The 17357-nt window shown below is 44.3% G+C and overlaps 1 protein-coding gene across 5 annotated transcripts in view; it reads left to right on the top strand.

The window, feature by feature from the left end:
• The window catches only part of STX8 (syntaxin 8), a 104513-nt gene that overhangs the window by 39764 nt on the left and 47392 nt on the right, over nucleotides 1–17357 (top strand). Inside the window, exon 7 of one of the 5 annotated variants that reach the window (XM_037409531.1) lies at nucleotides 5054–5180. The exons of the other annotated variants lie outside the window; for them this stretch is intronic. Within the exon in view, the coding sequence (XP_037265428.1) occupies nucleotides 5054–5169 (116 nt within the window). The 3' untranslated portion in view covers nucleotides 5170–5180. Of the gene's footprint in view, nucleotides 1–5053; nucleotides 5181–17357 lie in introns of those variants that run through there. 5 annotated transcript variants of the gene reach the window in all.

Raw genomic sequence — 17357 nt, 5'->3', positions numbered from 1 at the left:
AACTGTTGCACCCCACTGATGCCAGCACAGAGCATTTCTGAGTATTTAATGTTTTTATGTTCCTGGAGAAGTGTGAATTATTTTTGTGCACTCAATGTTTGACCTGTGTCTTGTATCGTAAAATCAATACAAGTATTCCTTGTACTTACTTTTTACTTTTGTCTGGTAAAGGGTTTAAAGCAGTTTGCCTGGGGCTGGAGGAAGTGACCTTCATATCAAATACTCCTGACTTGGCAAACTGGGGTTTGGGGTAGCTTTCTTGTGGCTATTTGTGCTGTGAAAGCTGAATAAAAATTTGCAACTTAAAGTCTTAAAAAGTGAATTAGGTATGTGTTGACTCAAAAGAGCCATTAGTGTGTCCTCAGTGTGGGATGCGTCTTGTTTTTCATTGCTGCTTAATGTATAGCCATTACACAGCGTCTGACCTTTTCCCTGGGTTGTTGGGCCTGTGAATGAGATGTCAGAATGATAATGTGAATGAAACATCTTGCATAAGAGAGTAACTTTCCTGCTCTTTTTCCAAAGGGGAAAAAAATTAAAAACCAAAACCAAACAAGGAGGGAAACTCCTTTCTTAATTTGCCATCTCTCTAATGCTTTTATTACCTGCTTCCTCTTGCTTTATTCTTAATATTTTGATTTTTTTCTAGTGGGCTTGTGTTGTGCCTGGGCAGAGTGCCTGCATGGTCCTTCTCTGTGCCACTGCCTGTGGCTGGCTGTCCCTTGGCAGGGAGATGCTGTCACCTCCGGCAGCTTCTGAGCAGCATCATGGAAGAGTTGGCTGGTTTTGTAAGGTGCCTTTAGCCTTACGTTTAGCTAAACGTTCCCTATAGTGGTTGTACCCTTGCTAGGTAAAACAGAACTTACTTAAAACGTTTTGTTAAGATTATTAGGTGGCTAAACTGTTGTAGATATTCCAGTTCTCAAATCTCTCCTAAATTATGAGCTTGGAAGCTTTTTGTTTCCTTTTTCAGAAAACTTGGGAGTGTTTTTTCTTCCTCGTAGTCTGGATCAGGTTTTCTGAGTACTTACTGCTGATAGATGGGCTTAGCTTTATAATCAAGCATTGCTATTTTCAGCCCTCCTGAGAAGCGCTGCGTCCTGGGCTGTACGGAGGGCTGGGCTCTGCAATCTAATGCCTTGTTGCAGAGGCTGTTTTACAGCGTATCCCTTTCATAAACAGAGTAGGCTTGTGGTTATGTTGACAGCTTGACGCTGCCATGGCAGTGATTTGTTAAAACTTCCTAAAACACTCCTGTGAGCAGAGCAGACAAAAGGGAGGCATGGGCAGGACCTCCCGTAACTAATTGGGGATTTGAGAGGAGGCTCAGTTGATAGAGGGGCCAAACTTGGTAATTGCAGATGCTAGGATTGGCATTGAGATCACAGTGCTTGCATAATAGAGATGCCTGTGTAATGTAAATCTTCTGTTGCAAAATACTTGATTGAGTACTTGATATACTTTTTGTATTATAGCAAACTATAGTGCAAGACAGAGGAATCTTAACAGAAGGAGGTGAGGATACTGGGATTCTATGGTATGATGGGAGGAGCCTTAAAAAATACGGGAGCTTTAGCAGTAGATCCTAAAGAAAAAAGAAACCTCTGAAGCACTTGAAGGTAGAGCAGTATTTGGTGCTGGTGCTGTGCAAGAGGGTTCAAGGGATGGCTCTGCCCAGCCTGGGGAGCTGCAGAGCTCCATGCAGACCCACGGAGCACCTCTGGCACACCGCCCTGTTTTGCAGAGATGGACTTCTCTTTGTGCAGTTTCAAGGACTCCGGTGATGATAATAGCTGGGGAAGAACCTAATGATATGATCCCTTGTGAAGTTAGTATTGCTGCAAATACAAGATTAATGGAACTTAAATGGTACAAGCAAGCATAGACAGAGCACTGGCTCTCTGTGGGGTGCTGGCAGGTGGTCTGCAACTGCTCTGGGAAACATATTACATCATAGTTTTTATTAAAAGTGTGATAAGCATGCACAGTGTTCTGCAGGAATTTTGAAAGCTGACACAGATGGATCAGTCCTTTTGTACGTGACACGGTATTACAGACCAGCATCAATGTCCTTGGCCTCAGTGAGACTAGGAGTCAGAAGGTAATCAAGGCAACAAAACCCATTTCATCTGGACTGGATCTATGCTGGGGTCAGAGGATAAAGTGCCATCAACTCCTTTCCTGGTCTGGACAAGTGCTAGGTTTGATTAGTGTCCTAAATTCATGGGGCCTGACTCCCACTAGGGATGGGAGATCTGAGCCAAAGCGATATATAGAAGGTAGAGATGAATTGAAGGAGAAAGCGTACCAAGTATACCAAAATAACAAATGTTTCAAAAATAAACAAAAAAGCTTGTGAAGAGAGGAAAACTGATTTGTCAGATTGATGGGCTTAGTTTCACTCAGATGGACCCCGGAGTTTTGGCTCTGAAACTGGCTGGGGCTGTGTCCTTGCAAGGCTGAGTTGAGTTTTGGTGCATCTGGAGGCAGCAGGAGAGGAACTGACATGGGAGCAAAGCTGCAGCTGGTGGGAGAGCGCAGTGCGGCCAAAGCACAGCATGCTCTGCTTGTGCTCTCTTGAGTTTCTTGTGCTCTCGAGGTCTTTTAAACTGTTCTCCTATTTTTTTTAGCATTCCTAGACACCAGCCTGGCAAAGCAAGGTGCCGTACGGATGCTTTTCAGAGCTCCCTCTTAGCTGTAACTCCCCTCTACCTTCTCTTGCATACCTGGTTGCTAGCGCTTTACATTAGAAAACTGACAACTTTGAAAACTCCTGCTTGTTTTGCCTTGCAGACAGGCACCAGGGATGAGTCTTTGGAGGCAGGAGTCCTCATTGCCCCAGGGGCAGCTCTGTAGGGTGGCACAGACTGACTGCGCTGGCAGGCAATGTGGCTGTTTCCTGAACCAGCTGCAGCTCAGCACCTTGGTCTTCCTTGTCTGGGGGCCACTCGGTGGGTAACCACCCCCAATTGAAATCTGTTAATGCTGCTGTGACACCCCAGGCCAGTCTCACAGGGAGGAGCTCTTGAGAAACTATATATCATTCTGCGGCTGGGGGTCTGGTCCCTGTGCTGTCCGAGCTGCGTGCTTTCCCTGGCATTCCTCTAATGCTGTGTGGGACACAGCGCTGAACCTCTTCAGTCAGCCCTGCAACTCTGAAGGAAAGCATCACTTTGATTTAGCACTATTAAGCTTGTGGGAGTCAGTGCTGTTGCCTGCTCCTCCCTAATTAGTTAAATCGAAATAAGTCACTTCACCTGGCTGCTGCTTAGCCATGCTGTGCTGGTGGCAGAAAGGAGAGTGAGCTGGGATGCTGGAAATCAATGCTTCTGGTCACGTAAGTCAGTCTTTTGCACCACAGGCACATGCAGACCAGACATCTCAAGTGAATCACTCAGTGTTGCTGTGATGCTGTTTTAACACACTTTTTTTTGTGCTTGAATGCATAAATGACAAAACGTACCAGGAAGAGAACCGTGCAGAACAAATCGCTGTGAATGCCAGCTCTTAAAAGTGGGGTGTTCCCCTGCCTTCCTTTTGTGTGCCCTGGTTTGGGTACATCCTGAGGGGACATTTCTTAAAGCTTCTGGTCACTCTTGTTAACTTGCCTAGAGCTACAACTTTCTTTAACAGTTTGCACATGACAAATACTAATTTACGGGAACAGTTACTCAACTGTCCTAAAACTAAAAATGTAGCAATTGAATGTGAGGATCTTTCCTTAGCTTTTGATAAAGGTGCATCGTTAGTGGTCCCCAAATAATACTGTAGTCATACTGTAGCCAAGCCAATGCCATCCCTGCAGTACTCTTGCTAAAGCACCATGAGTGTAAATGAGAGATTTTGTGCTTATTTCTGTTTCTCAGTGGAGAAGAGTTGCTCAGAGACTGGAGGATTTGGGCTCAGGAATTGATCTATAAGGCGAGTTGCTGTAGGGGCAGCAATGCTGCCTGCCCTGCTGCTTTCTCTGGGCAATGCAAATTGTCCCGGAACTGGTGACCTGAAAATGAATTAGCTCCTGCTAGCATTATGCTGTGATTATTGCCAGGCCCTGGTGTTTTTTTTTTTCTTCTGGATCAGTCCCCGTTTGGAGAAGCAGCAGTGGGCTTAGTGCTTCTTGTCATGTGTTCCACATGTCTTCCCTTGTTATCCCACCCTGGACTCCAGCCTGCCCTGTGTGTTCCTGGGATGCTCTGTCCCTTTGTGGACACAGCCAAAACAGAGACAGTGAGTGTGAAGGGCAGCTTTCCTTTGAAATGAAACACTGTCCACTGTGTGTTTTCTGCTGATGGCATCCAAAGTGAGAACATGAAAATCCCTCCTCTCCCAGTTTTCAATCAGGAAGTGAGGCAGAGACCAGCTAAGGAATAAATACTGCCTCAGATGAAACTTAATCTGTTTTTAAAGAACTCCCTGTCACTGAAAGTAGCTCTTTTTTTTTTTTTTTTTTTTTTTTTTTAACCAGTCCTATCCTGAAAAGTTTCTCTTGGGGTATGTCTCGTCCTTACTTAAATATGTTGAGGGTTTTTTTTTTTTATTCTGAGTTTCTGGAAGCTCCATGGTTTTCCCTGTTACACATTTTCAATTCAAAATGCTGTAGTGAGCCTTTCCTTTTCTGAATCTCCAGAGTAGTCCATGGGGAAAAATTTAAAAAATAACATGTAAGCTTTAAATAATTTACTATGAGAGTAATTGGGTTTATACAGCAGTTCATAAACCTTTAGCTGGTAAAAATCAAAGTACCTTAATCTGAAAAGCAGATGGGGGGGTTGTCAGGGTGAAGGCTTATAGAGTTTTCAAAGACAAATTGTTTAATTCCATCACTGGCTAGGAAAACAAATAGTTCTGCTGTTCGATTGAAAACAGAAACATCTTAGAAATGAGACTTTCTTAGCTTTCAAGCATTGTTAGTTCTACAACAAAGAAATCAAAAGAAACTTGGTGGAAAGATGTGATGGAGTTCTAGTTTATGAGAAATGAAAGGCGAAAGCTTCTAAACCACGTTTTACTATTCTTAGTGAATTTTCAAGTGCTTTTCCTCCCCTCCTTTCAGGGGCTGACACTCTGTACAAGGCATCTGTTTCGTGTGAATCAGCGATGCATATGATGTCTGTAGGTCATTTCCTTCTATCAAGAGAGGTGGCAAGACTAGCCATAGTCTCTGCCTAAATACTGGAGTGGTAAGTGGGAGACGCCGCTCTAAAATCCCACTTTTCAATACAGCAAAACTGTTTGCAGCAGATTGAAAGCTGGGAGCCATGCCTTGCCTGTGTAATGAAGGCTGCATTTGTACCCCCATATTAATGCTACTCACAGGCCAATCAGTGGTATCTAGCCAGCACATCCCCTCGCAAGTGATGGTCTTGCTTTAGTTGGGCTAATGGACTGATGAGATCACCTCTAATTTGTGTATCAAGCTGGTTTGTATCACATAGCTCAAAAAAAGAAGGGGGGGGGAACCCCCCACACAAAACAACAAAACCCTCTTTATTTTTTTTTTTCTTGCTGGACTTCAAAAGCTTGCATTATGAGCAGTGTGCTCTGCCCTGTGAAAGCGACGTTTTTTGCTTGGAGCCATTACCTCAGCCAATAAACATCAGAAAATGAGCGCTCCTTTGGTGTTTGGTTTTCATTTACTCCAGAATTATGACAGGCCGGTACGAGGAGCAGTATCAGCCTGTAGAGGAGGAGATGCCTGGGAGAGGTTTGTGTGCTGAGCCAACATGGTCGCCAATTCAGGGCTTTCATCTGCTCTTGGCATCCACAGGTGCACGCATCATTCTCCTTTGGCCAAGAGAACGAAGAAAACTTGAAGCAAGGAGGATGCTTAAGGCATATGTGATATTTTGCTAACTGTTTAAACACCTGCAGCCCTAAACCTTTAAGAATTAAGTTTCAAAGACCTCCAAGGGCATATATCTGGTTATTGGGGGCTGGATGGAGTGAAAGTGCCCAAGCCTGTGTTAATGAGCTTGACACAGGGAGAAACTTGGTGCATCCAGTTTCGTCAGCAGGGCTTGGGGTGGATGCAGCTCCATGTGGGGGTGATGCTTGGGGGGGATGGGGTGCTCAGCGTATCAGTGACAGTGACCCTTTGGATGTGATGCTGACGGTGATTTGAGCTGGTACTGTGAATTGCATCTTGCCGTAGCGCTCTCCTGGGACCAGATGGGTTTGGTTTGGCTGTAGGAGCTTCTGTGGGATGAGTTTTAGGATTTTATGTGGCCTTGCATTGTCTTCCTCTTCTGCAAGGATGTTAAGCACTGAGGTTATATGTATTGTTCCTCCCAGCATCTTAAAACTTTCAGGTGCAGTAGGAGGTGAGGAACTTGCTGGAAGTGAGAACAACCAACTTTAAAAGGCATTTAAAGTATCTGAACCCCACATGACAGTGGCAATAGCATCTAAGAAACCAGATTAGACTCTCAGTAAGCATGCTGAGGACAAGAAAAGAAATAGGAGAAAATGCTGTGCTTCTGTGGTGTTATTCTCAAAGAAGACTTCTCTTGGAGGCTGTTGAAGTGCCCTGAGAAATGCAGCATCTTCTGTCTGGCCTGGGCTGTGCTCTTTTAGGTTTTCATGTTGCACGTTATAACTGCCAGCAAAGCATCTCAGCAAACAGTGTGTTTTCTGTCTGACTTCTCTTGTAAGTAGCATCTCCAGGGCATTCAGAGTTTGGAAAATAGGTGATAGGAGGAGAGGAAAGGGAGCTGGTGAGCCGAAATCTTGTTCAGCTGAGATCTCAAAATATGTTGTGTATTACCTGGGAGGAATGTGTTTCAGGCCGGCCGCATGTTCAGCTGCTGGTAGGAGGAGGATGTCAGGCTTTGACAGGTGGGTTTTCAGTGCTCTGTTTAAGCCTCCTTGAGAAGGAACTGATGCCTGGTGATCACAGCTTGAGGTAGAAAATCGAAATGTCTGAACCAATCTGGGCAGTCAAGTTTAAGGTCAGGGAATATGCAGCTTGCTAGGCCATCCCGTTTCTCTCTGCTGGCGTACTTGTTCTCCTCTCCTTCCTCTGCTCTGTTTTGCACCATGTTTCTATTGCTGGTTCGTATCCATGTGCCATGGTAGGTGGTACCTGGTGGCTCACCTGTATAGCACAGTAAGTGTTAATCCTTGGCAATGACGGGTTTTTAAGCTGGGCACTGAATACCAGCACAGAGCTGGTGGTTACTGGTGTCAGTGTCCCAGCCTGCCTGCATCTCACTCACCTGACCTGGGGGGCTTCCCTGAAGCTGCTCTGACTGCTGCAGTCATGCAGCGCTTTACAGCGGGTATAGGAACATAACCCCTGATGACGTTGGCACTCTTGTCAAATTCTTGTCTGTTATTTATTGTCCTTTGCCTGTTGTAACACTTTTTGCCCTGTTTCAAGCATTTACTTGAACTTTTGGATAGCTGCTTCTGGACTGTAGACTGGAGTGGACACTCTTCTAGTGCCTCAAACAGCTTTTTTTCCATTTTTGAGACCCATGCCAGGAGTAAGCCTCAGCTGTCTGGTGCCATGAGTAGTGAATGGGGTATCGGTGCATGCTGGATGGCAGAGACATTGTGTTAACCAGTTTAATTATGCTGAGCACTTGATATTAAGTGATGAAGGAGAAACGTGTTACTCTAATGAAAATATCTGTTACAGAACATGGTGGTGTGTCTTATTTTCAGGGTGACAAAAAAACAGGTGAGCTGAAATAGTCGGCTGCAGCTGGAATAGCTATTAACAAACATGCCTGGCTGTCAGAGTCTGCTCTCTGAGCCGCGAAACCTGATAAGGCTTGATCCACAGCCCTAATAAAAGGAATTTCCATACACAATTACTTCAGCTAGGTTTTAATCTTATAATAGTGTCTTTTGTTGAAAGGTCTGCAGATAGAAGACACCGGGTAATCCTCCAGCACCTCCTGGAGAAGGGATGCACACAGTGTTGTTGTGGCAGGATCACCTCGGGGAAGGCAGGAGTCAGGTGCAGCATGTCTTGTCTCTTCCCCCTGACCTCTTGCTTCTGATGCCCTCGGGAGCAATTGGACATGGATACGTGCGTAGGTTTAGCCTGGAGCTTACTGAGTCAGTGCACAGGAGGTGGAGAGTATGAGATGGTAAACAGAGTGGGAAAAGTTGGCAGGTTGCATCCCAAAACACATCCCAAAAATAGTAGAGGAAGCCGTTCTGGTGTCCCAGGATGCTGGTAGCAGTAATGTGGGTAGATAACAATGTTTTTCCTTTGGCTATCAAGCTACGGGTGTCTTAGTGCTTGTCTTGGTTGAGAGCAAAACTTCTGTGTGTTCTTGTTCGTTTAGGAACCAGAAAGGAAGGGCTCGATGTGGTTCTAGTAACTGTATCTGTTAGCAAGCTGGCTGCGTTATGGTTACAGTCGTTACAGGATAAGGGTATTTTTTTGGCAGATTCCATGTGGCAGCAGAATGTTGCCGTCACGCTGTTAATTCAGAACTAGTTTGAGCTGATCACGATGAGTGTTTGGCCAGGTTTTGGAAAAAGTCGGAGGACTTGGTTGTTCGGCAGTGGTGAAGGTGAAGATGAACTGGTACTCGGTGTGGCTTAGGTCAGCGGAGACGCAGTCGGGGAGTGAGGCTGAAAGAAGGAAATAATCTGAAGAGCCTGGCACACAAAGCTCTGCATTGTATGTTTGGTAGGAAGAGAGATTTAATAAAGTACTTTAGTATAAAGTATAAGAAGTAATTGAGTTAGACTGAAGAGTGTTTTGTGAAGTGAGTGCTGACAGAAGAGTTAACCAACCAGGCCGTTGTTGCTTAGATGTCTTCTGTGGATCAGCCAGTCCTTTCTTCCAGCCTACTCCAGAGCTGAGTTAAGCCTATAGTTGTTTTTTTTCCAAAACTGCTTTCCATCTAAAAGGGGTGGGGGGTGGAAATTAATAGCAAAAATGGAATTCTTTTTAGCAGCTAACTTACAAATCTAAAAATCTGAATAAATAAATGGTGCAATGATCAAAAAATGTTACATTAACACTTTTTTATTACATTAGCTGAGACACTTCAGTTACATGCCATTATCCTGGGGCTCTGGGGAGATTATGATTTTTCTATTTTTATCAGTTTTACTGTCCTACACCCTTTTGCCTCTGGTTCAGTTTGCATCAGCATTGCTGACATTTGGCTTTCCATTGAAGTCTGGCTGGGAGAATTTAAATCTTTGGAGCTTATCCTCTTGCTTTCTATCTTGTTGCCTGTTTACAGATATGTGTAGCCAGGAGAGAGCCGTTAGAAGTGGCAGTCCAAGGGAGCAAGGAGCTTGGCTCTCTTAGAGTTCATAGGGACTGAGCATTCAGCTTTCAGAAGGCATATTAGAAAACTGCAGTCTTTGCATCAAATTGGGGTGCTAGTTATAGAAAATGATGCAAAATTCATCTGTGTAACTGGTGATTGCTCACAGAGGGCTCTTACGTGACTGTTTCAGATTAAAGCTAGGTACAGAGATGATGCTGCAAGGCTGGGTAGGTTAGGTTAGCCTGCTCTATCAGACAGCAGGATTCATTTTCAAAGTTGTCTTGGGGCTGCCTGCATTGTTTGGGCTTTTTATGTTGGCTTTCTTGCTGAACTGGGCTCATAGTTAATGCTGAGTTGCGCTTTCCATGACAAGTCCTCTTCTTGGAGATTTACAGCTCAGCTGCTTTAATTTGCCAGGCTAATGCTTTGGAATGCAGGTTGACAGTCCAGATGTGAAACTTTTCTCCTCGGAAAGAAAACAAAGGATTAAATGTGTTTTAAGAGGGTTTGAAAAAATAATTTAAGATTGAGGCCCAGAACCTAACATCTGAAGTCTTGAAATACTGCTGTTAGCTGGTGATGTGAAACTTTAAAATCCAGAGACTTGAAAGTGTGTCATCTTTGGCCAGGCTGCAGGTACCGTTTGGCTTTCGGTGCACCTGTGACTGCCCATATCAAATGCTTCTTAAGATGTTACAAAATGTCAAATAATCACATTATGCATCTTCATGCAATTAGCGCGGGTTAAAGGGTGGTTGGGGTATTGCTTCTGCTAAAACGCGCGTAGCAATGGGGGGACAACTGTGGGTGCTCACTCGGAAATGGCAGTGTTTCCCAGATATTTATTGGTAAAGATAGTAGCTCATGCTTTCTGATTTGACAAACTGACCCCTGCAATTTCATGAGGGGGCCTATAAATAGGATTATCCTTGTTTTCTGGGTACGTGGAGGAAGGGCCAGGTGGTGCAGGTCTGCTGCAGCGGCTGTTCACCATTGTCACCATTGCAGGGTGAAGGGTCTGACCAGAGTGCAGGGATTCTCTAAAGCATGACTGAATTGGAAAAGGGTATAATAGTGGTGTTTAATGTCCAAAACATATTTTTTTTTAGAGAAACATAATGGCCTCAGCCAAGCCATTGAATCTGATCCTTTGTGCTCGGGAAGATTCATACAATGCATCTATCAATTAATATCCGTTTGGGTTTCAGAATTATTTGGGTTGGAAATGATGCAGCAAGAGTTCATTGTCCTTTCAAAGAAAAGATGAAAACATCTATAACTTTCTCCAAGCCCATATGGGAAGAGCAGACATTAGGAGCCTGTACTACCAGATGTCTTAAAATTGAACTCCTGGTCTCACATGTTAAAAAGGGCAGATCTTACAGGGCAGGTCTTTCTCAAGTTGCCTTGAGAAATATAATGAAGTAAAGGTGGCAGAGCTTTACATTGTGATTTATTAAAACTGAGGTTGTAAAGTGATAAAGCTTGTGGTTTTTTATTTAGGACTAATAATCCAATTGGTGTTCTGATCAGATTTAGGAAGCCTCAGTAGACCTGCAATTTTGCAAGCAGAAGAGGCATGTTTTGTATATTCAGTTGATGTTTGTTTTTGTCAGAAGGATCTCTGCCTCTTTACCGTGTTGTAGAGAAACAGGTGAGTACAAGTGCGCTAAGAAAAGGGTTTAACATGACAAAAAAGGCTTTCATTTTTCCTAGTTAAAAATCAGGAAAAAAATAAAAACCCTAGGCTAAAAGTGCCTTATGTAGTATCAGTGTATTTTTATTTTTTTTAAGGTGGGATGTTGTAAGTTGAGTAATTAAACATAATGACTTTGAGAACGCACACACAGAGCTGGGATTTTTTGGCCTGTATGTATTCACATTCTTTCCCTTCTTTTTTTGGTGGTGGTGGGGAGTTTTTTTGGAAACAGCAGTTTGGCTAGAGAAAATGTTGTTTGATGTATGAACTCTTGCTGCTGCCGCAGTAAGGTAGCGTGCTGACTTGTTCCCATACGTTTGAGAGCAATCAAACAGCTTCTGCAAACAGTTGCAGGAGAAGCACAATAAGCACTAGTAATCTCTTCAGTTTGATAAACCATGTATTTGTGTAGCTTGATAAAGTGGAAGCTTAAGGTTTCCTTCCTGTGCTGGAGTTTGTCACACTGGAATTCAGAACTCGTGCATCAAGATCAAACCAGTATTTAGCCACGGTCTTCAGAATTGTCTTGCAGACACATTGCTTAGTGGCACTAAACCCTCAGCTTTGTGCAGCTTTTGCCAATTAATCACTTTTGGTCCTATCAACAAATGAACTGTAGAAAGGAGAAAATCATAGAGGAGTGGAGCAGCTGTATAAGGGCTCCCTCTGTATAACAGCCTTTCCTTGCTCTGCAAAAATCCACGGGCACAGAGCCACGCTAAACAGTAAGTGTTCAGCCACATCTGCAGAAAATCCATGGGAGGGCATGTGGAAAGTTGGCACAACTTTTGGTGGAAGGAAGTGGGAAGAAAGAAAATCATTAGCTAAGGCTAACCAGGATTCGTAGACTTGAGGTCGTCTTATCTGTGGAAGTTCTTCTTCCACCCCTTCTGTTGTTTTTAACCACTTCTCTGAGTAATCGGAACTTTTTCCATGACTGCAGAGTTGGAATGGAATATTTTGAGCCATCAATTCAAGAGTTTTTATGTGCTTTTAGGCTGTTTCAGACTTCTGGGCAGGTAGGACACAAATAATTCCGGCAGTATCAGAGGAGTGCCTTCACTGCAATGCATCTGCTTTCTTGTGTTTGTTCAGCTCTAAACATGTTGTTAGATGATGTATTCCTCTTGCTAATTTAGTCAATTTACCATTGATTCCTGTTAGAGCTTGATGAAGTATGTCAGCTGGAGATTAGTCCCAGATGCCTGGGTTGACCTTAGCTTTATCAGCTGCTTTCAATACTGTAACCATGAAGCACTTGTAAGTTTTCTGGTTCCTCCCATGATTGATAGACCAATTCTAAAGTGGCTTTCCTCCTTTTTTGTGATCCAAGAGGATAATGCCATGCAGCTGTCCCCAGCATGATGCTCTTGTGGTGAATACTGTGATGCTCTGTTGGCTTATTACCAACCTGAACGTTTATTAAACTGGAAGTTGTGTTTTGCAGACTTGACATCTCACTAATACATGGTTCTGCATTTTCCTGTTCTCTACATATCTTGAGCAGAATTGATGCTCAGGTGAGACAGAGTTATTTTAGAAGAGGTTTAACTGTGGATGTATAAAGTGGAGAAGACTGGCAGTACCTGTTGGCTGGTAGAAATAAGCTTTTAGCATTTGGCAAAGGTGGTGGTTCGTGTTGAGTATGGTGTTGGTGAACTTGCCTGGAGTTCTTGTCAGCTCCTATGGGTATAAGGGACAGGCTGGTGAGGAAAATCTTTCCACCTGGCCTCATGGCCCCTTCTGGTGTGTTCCCAGCACGCTGTCACTGATCTTCATCACCTGGGTCTGGGTATGCTGGAGAGCATCTTCCCTAGGGCTGTACATGAAGATGGTTCAAAAGACTGTGTGAAGGCCTAGCCCCCTCTGAGGCTAATGGAAGCCTTCCCATAATTAGGAACAGTGGATTTTATTTTTTTTTAAAACTAAATTTTGCATCTGCTGTTGCATGATGTTGGGGTTCTGCAGAGGTTCTTGATGAGGAGCTTGTGGTATTTGAGCTGCTCATTCCAGAGGCAGAGCATAGGGTTAAGTTGGCCTGCCCTGGGGAAAGGTGCTCATCACATTTCCAAAGTGCATTTTCATTTTTTAAAAAAGAAGAAACAAAACCCCCCATCTTCCTTTGAAGGATGACGCTTAACGGTGAGGGATGAGCTCTACACTGTGTCAGTCACCCTGAGAAACCCTCCGGAGCGTGGCAGCTCACTGCTCCGTGTGCCTGTACCACCCGAGAGTGGCACTGCCCCTTCATCAAATGAACGGAACTGGAAGGAAAGAAATGCACCACTTAAGCTTGAATCGCTAAAGTCAGCATCACATCAGCACGTTGAGCTATAGTCCCTTTTTACTCCTCAAACTAGAGTCCCATCTAATATATTTTTGGTCTCCAGCTATGCAAGAACACTGCTGGTCATTTTTTCCAATTTTCCTTAATCTGCTTTGAAATAGAGAGCACTTAATCTCCAGTTGTTGAATAATTCTCAACTGTAGGGACCGTGGCAGCAATGAAGTGTTTCACTAACTTTTAAGCTTTTTAATGTGAAAAATGTGGGCCATTCTCATGGATTGGAAATAGTGTTATAGTTAACACTTCAGGGATGGTTCGGTCCTGCTTTTTGGATTGAGTTTTCTTTAATTTGGGTAGGAATGAGTTTATACATCCTGCGCAGCCTGCTAGACATCTCAGGAATTTCAGTATTTCTTTCTTTGAAGGCGTTCGCCATGGAGTGGGGCGATTCTGCTCAGCCTCGCTCCCAGCGAAGCCGAACAATTTGGTGATTTTTCTCCTGGGGACAAAATGACATTAGTCATTTATAATCATCGCTTTAAATCGCCTTAGAGCTGGGGCTGTCTCGTAGGCAGGTTTTGAGAAATGAGGGTTTTTTCTTTCGAAGGTGCTTGGGAAACTTCTGCCGGGACTCCCAAGTGACGGGGCCTTTGTCCGGGAGGAAGGAGCCGGCTCGGAGGGTTATCCATCAGCGTGCTGCGGCATCCTTCACAGCCCCAGTTCATCAAAGAGACGTTCACAGCCCCGTCTCGCTGGCTGGCCCGGGGTCGGGCGGTCTTGATGTATTGTTGGGCTGACGGATGGCATGCAAGCTGAGGGTGGATTTATGGAGAGCACCTCTTGTGAGTAAACCCTTAGTAGGCAATGCGCTGGCTTTTAGGAGAGTCCTCCCATAGATGCGTTAACTGTGGTTACTTTGAGTTGCAAAAATGGATGAGAATTGATTTTTATCTTGTGGCGGACAGGTGTATATCTGGGTCGAGATGGCTGTGACCCAAGTGGATGAGATGCTCTGTCTCACTATTTTATTTTTTTTCTATGCAACTAAGGCCTCTTTGGTACCCACACGGGTTACATTACGTTGCTGCGGTGGGTCCACTGTTCAGGTAGTGTAGAAGTGGTAATTGCCGAGTAGATCTTAAAGTGACAACAGCTGCATGGAGCATAGCTTAAGTGGGTTTTTGTTTGTTTTTGGGGTTTTGTTTGGTTTTTTTTTTAATTATTATTTTTTAGAAATGGACTGGAAACCTCAACTTGCAGTGATTAGTAGCCAAATGATGTTTTATGGGGAATTCCTATACCTTCCCCTAGTGCAACTGATGTGTATTTGTAATTAAAGCTATTGATATCTATGGAAAAGTATTGCAATGCTGTACAGATTTTGGGGAAAAAGAGTTACCAAAAGAAAACGGGGGTGAGTATTGCGAAGAATACATGAAAGCAATATTTAAAAGTTCCTGCTTAGATTTTGGATAAAGGGAAAACAAGCAAATGTGGAGTCCAAAATAGCTTTTGTCTTTTCATTTTCTGGTATAAGTTTGCAGAAAGCAAACATATCGTAACAGGAAAAGTGTTTTGATTGGCAGGGTTTTGTTCTGTGAATGTAAGTAGGCTTCCAGTCTCTTAGTGCTCTAGGCTTTCCTAGAGATGCAGGATTTATGATTATTTTATCTATTAGCAGCATTTCCTTGCTTTCTCTCACACTGAAGTCTGTAGGAAAATAGTTTTGTGACATTGTCCCTGTGACTTGAAGATTTAGCTGGAAGTTTTGATAGACTGTCCTAAAAACCCCTGTTTGTGTTGCTAGAGTTGCTCAGATTTTGGATTTGAATAAAAATAAGTGGTGATTACCAGTACATGCTGTGGGCTTGGTGTGCCACTGTGAACAGGGTGCGCTGCATGGATGGCAACGTTGGCTTCAGTGAATGCTGTAAATTGGAGGCAACCTTCTAGAATTCTTACAAGAGGTATTTTTTTATATTAACGTCCATTTTATAACAGGTAACTGTGCTGGTCTGCTTGAAACATGGTAAATAAAAGGGAAGGTCATTTGTTGGGAGTAAAGGGGAGGAACAAATGACCTGGGTTTACACTGAAATGCTGCTAGTGGAGCCTGTTATCTCCTTCCAGATAACTGGGAAAGGATACTCAAAATACTGTATCATGTGAATATAGTTATTGCCTGCCTTATATCACTGTGAGTTCTCAACACATCTGGACTGAGAATAGTTCCAGTAACATTAAAGCGTACTATTTTGGTTGGCACACTAATGCTGTGGTATATGCCAATTAGTAATGGCTCTTGGAAACAGGCTGCTTTAAAACTGTCCCTGAACTATTCCCCAGAGAAATTATTCAATTAAGTACAGCTAAAATTAATGTCCATGGGTTTTGTTCGAATAAAACAAAATAAGCAGCTGGAAAAGGGAAATATTCTTAGTGTGTGCTTTTAAAATAACAACTCTTAACTAATCACTGGGTTTGCTGGAATCGATACCGCCGTTTGTGTTCTCAGCGTTGCTCTTTAGGTGAGTGTTCCGATGAGGGCTGCCACAGCCCATGGCCTGGGACAGGTCTTTGTTACCACCACGCGTTTTCAAGTCGCCATCTGCTGCCCCCGGACCTGCTTTCGAGAGGATGAAGTGTTCTGTCTTGCTCAGGGGTATCAAATTTGACCCAGGTATAATTTTAAATGTTCTGGGATGGATGAGTGAGGCTGCTTGGCTGCTGTGGCAGTGGTGGTCCTGGACATGTCCTCTTCGTCCTTGGAGCAGATGGCGAGGTTTTCTGTGCAGAACAAATTGCTGCCTCTTGTTTCAGCAAGTGTTAGCCTTAAGGATGCTGAAGGTTTGGTGAACCAGCGGGAAGGGGTTACGCTGGAGGCATGGGCTGGTCCTTGGCCGCCTGAGCTGGGTGCTTGGGCTGCTCTTCACTTCCTGAAGGCCAGGCAGAGGTTGCAGGGCTCTGGAGCACCTTGTTCTTTGTGATCTGTGCATTTTTCACTGTTGGCAAGAACTTGTGGAACGAGGAGCAATCCTGGTCCTGAAGGAGTAGTTCCTGTGTGAGGATTGCTTGGGGTAGAGAGCTGGCATGGCCTGGAGCCCACAGGGGAAGGAGGACCTGCTGCCACCGTAGCTGATGCATCGGGTGGCCCAGGCTATTAACCCCAGCATGGAGGGTAGGCTGGAGCTGGTCACCGGCTGCGTGGGGGAGAAAAGCTGTCCTTCCCTGTCTGCTCTCCCGGACACAAAGCAAATCTGCCAGCTCCTGCCCTACTCTGCCTGGAGATCCTGCAGCCCAGCTGCTCTCCTCTTTGTCAGCAGAGCCATTGCCCAGCAAGGCAGAAATAGGGAAGGGTGAGCAACAGTGCTGTGCTGCCTGGACCCCAGCAGAGCTGCAGGGGAAGCAGCAGGATGCGATGTCCCCTCTTGCCTGCCTGTAGCACTGGGACTGCTAGGTGCACATGGCACGTCACAGAACACGTTCCCAGCAGGAGGCCAGAAGAGGTCTTCTGAACCCAGTTGTCTCCAAGGACCATTGAGCCTCCCATAAATTAGAAGAGCTAAGGAGTGAGAGACCTGAAACACAGAGGAATAAGTTGGTTTGCTCCCTTGGAGTAGTGATTTTGGGAGGTTTTGAATACTTTGATGAAGTTATGCCAAAGGAAAGATTAAACATCATCAGTTAAATTTGGGATGGTGGACAGAGGAATGTTGATCTTTGCTTGAAATGCAAAACTCATCATAGCAGAAAGTGTTGGTATCCTGGTGTCCAGAGCAGCACAGAGCTCAGATCAGCATGAACACCAGTGGAATTTTGATTATTACCTTGGAGCTGAGCAGTGAGAAGAAGCCCATGACTGCACTAAAGCGTTGCCTGTGGCACGGAGAGCTGCGCGCCTCGGAGAGGCTGCAAGAACCCGGCACGGCTAGCAGCGATGGAGAGAAATTAAGATTCTTTGCCCCCTTTTTTTTTTTTTTTTTTTTACTGTGTTTCTTTTCACTCTGCCTTGACATAACAGCTGGCACGTCGTGCTAAGGTTCTTTAGGTTTCTGATGTACTTCCATTAGTTGCAATCTTCATTTCATACCACTGGCATTTTGAACAATGCTTGCTTTCTTATTAACAT

The sequence above is a fragment of the Falco rusticolus genome, chromosome 1 (assembly GCF_015220075.1).
Source record: "Falco rusticolus isolate bFalRus1 chromosome 1, bFalRus1.pri, whole genome shotgun sequence".
Lineage (NCBI taxonomy): Eukaryota > Metazoa > Chordata > Aves > Falconiformes > Falconidae > Falco > Falco rusticolus.
This window is presented reverse-complemented; position numbering and strand designations above follow the sequence as displayed.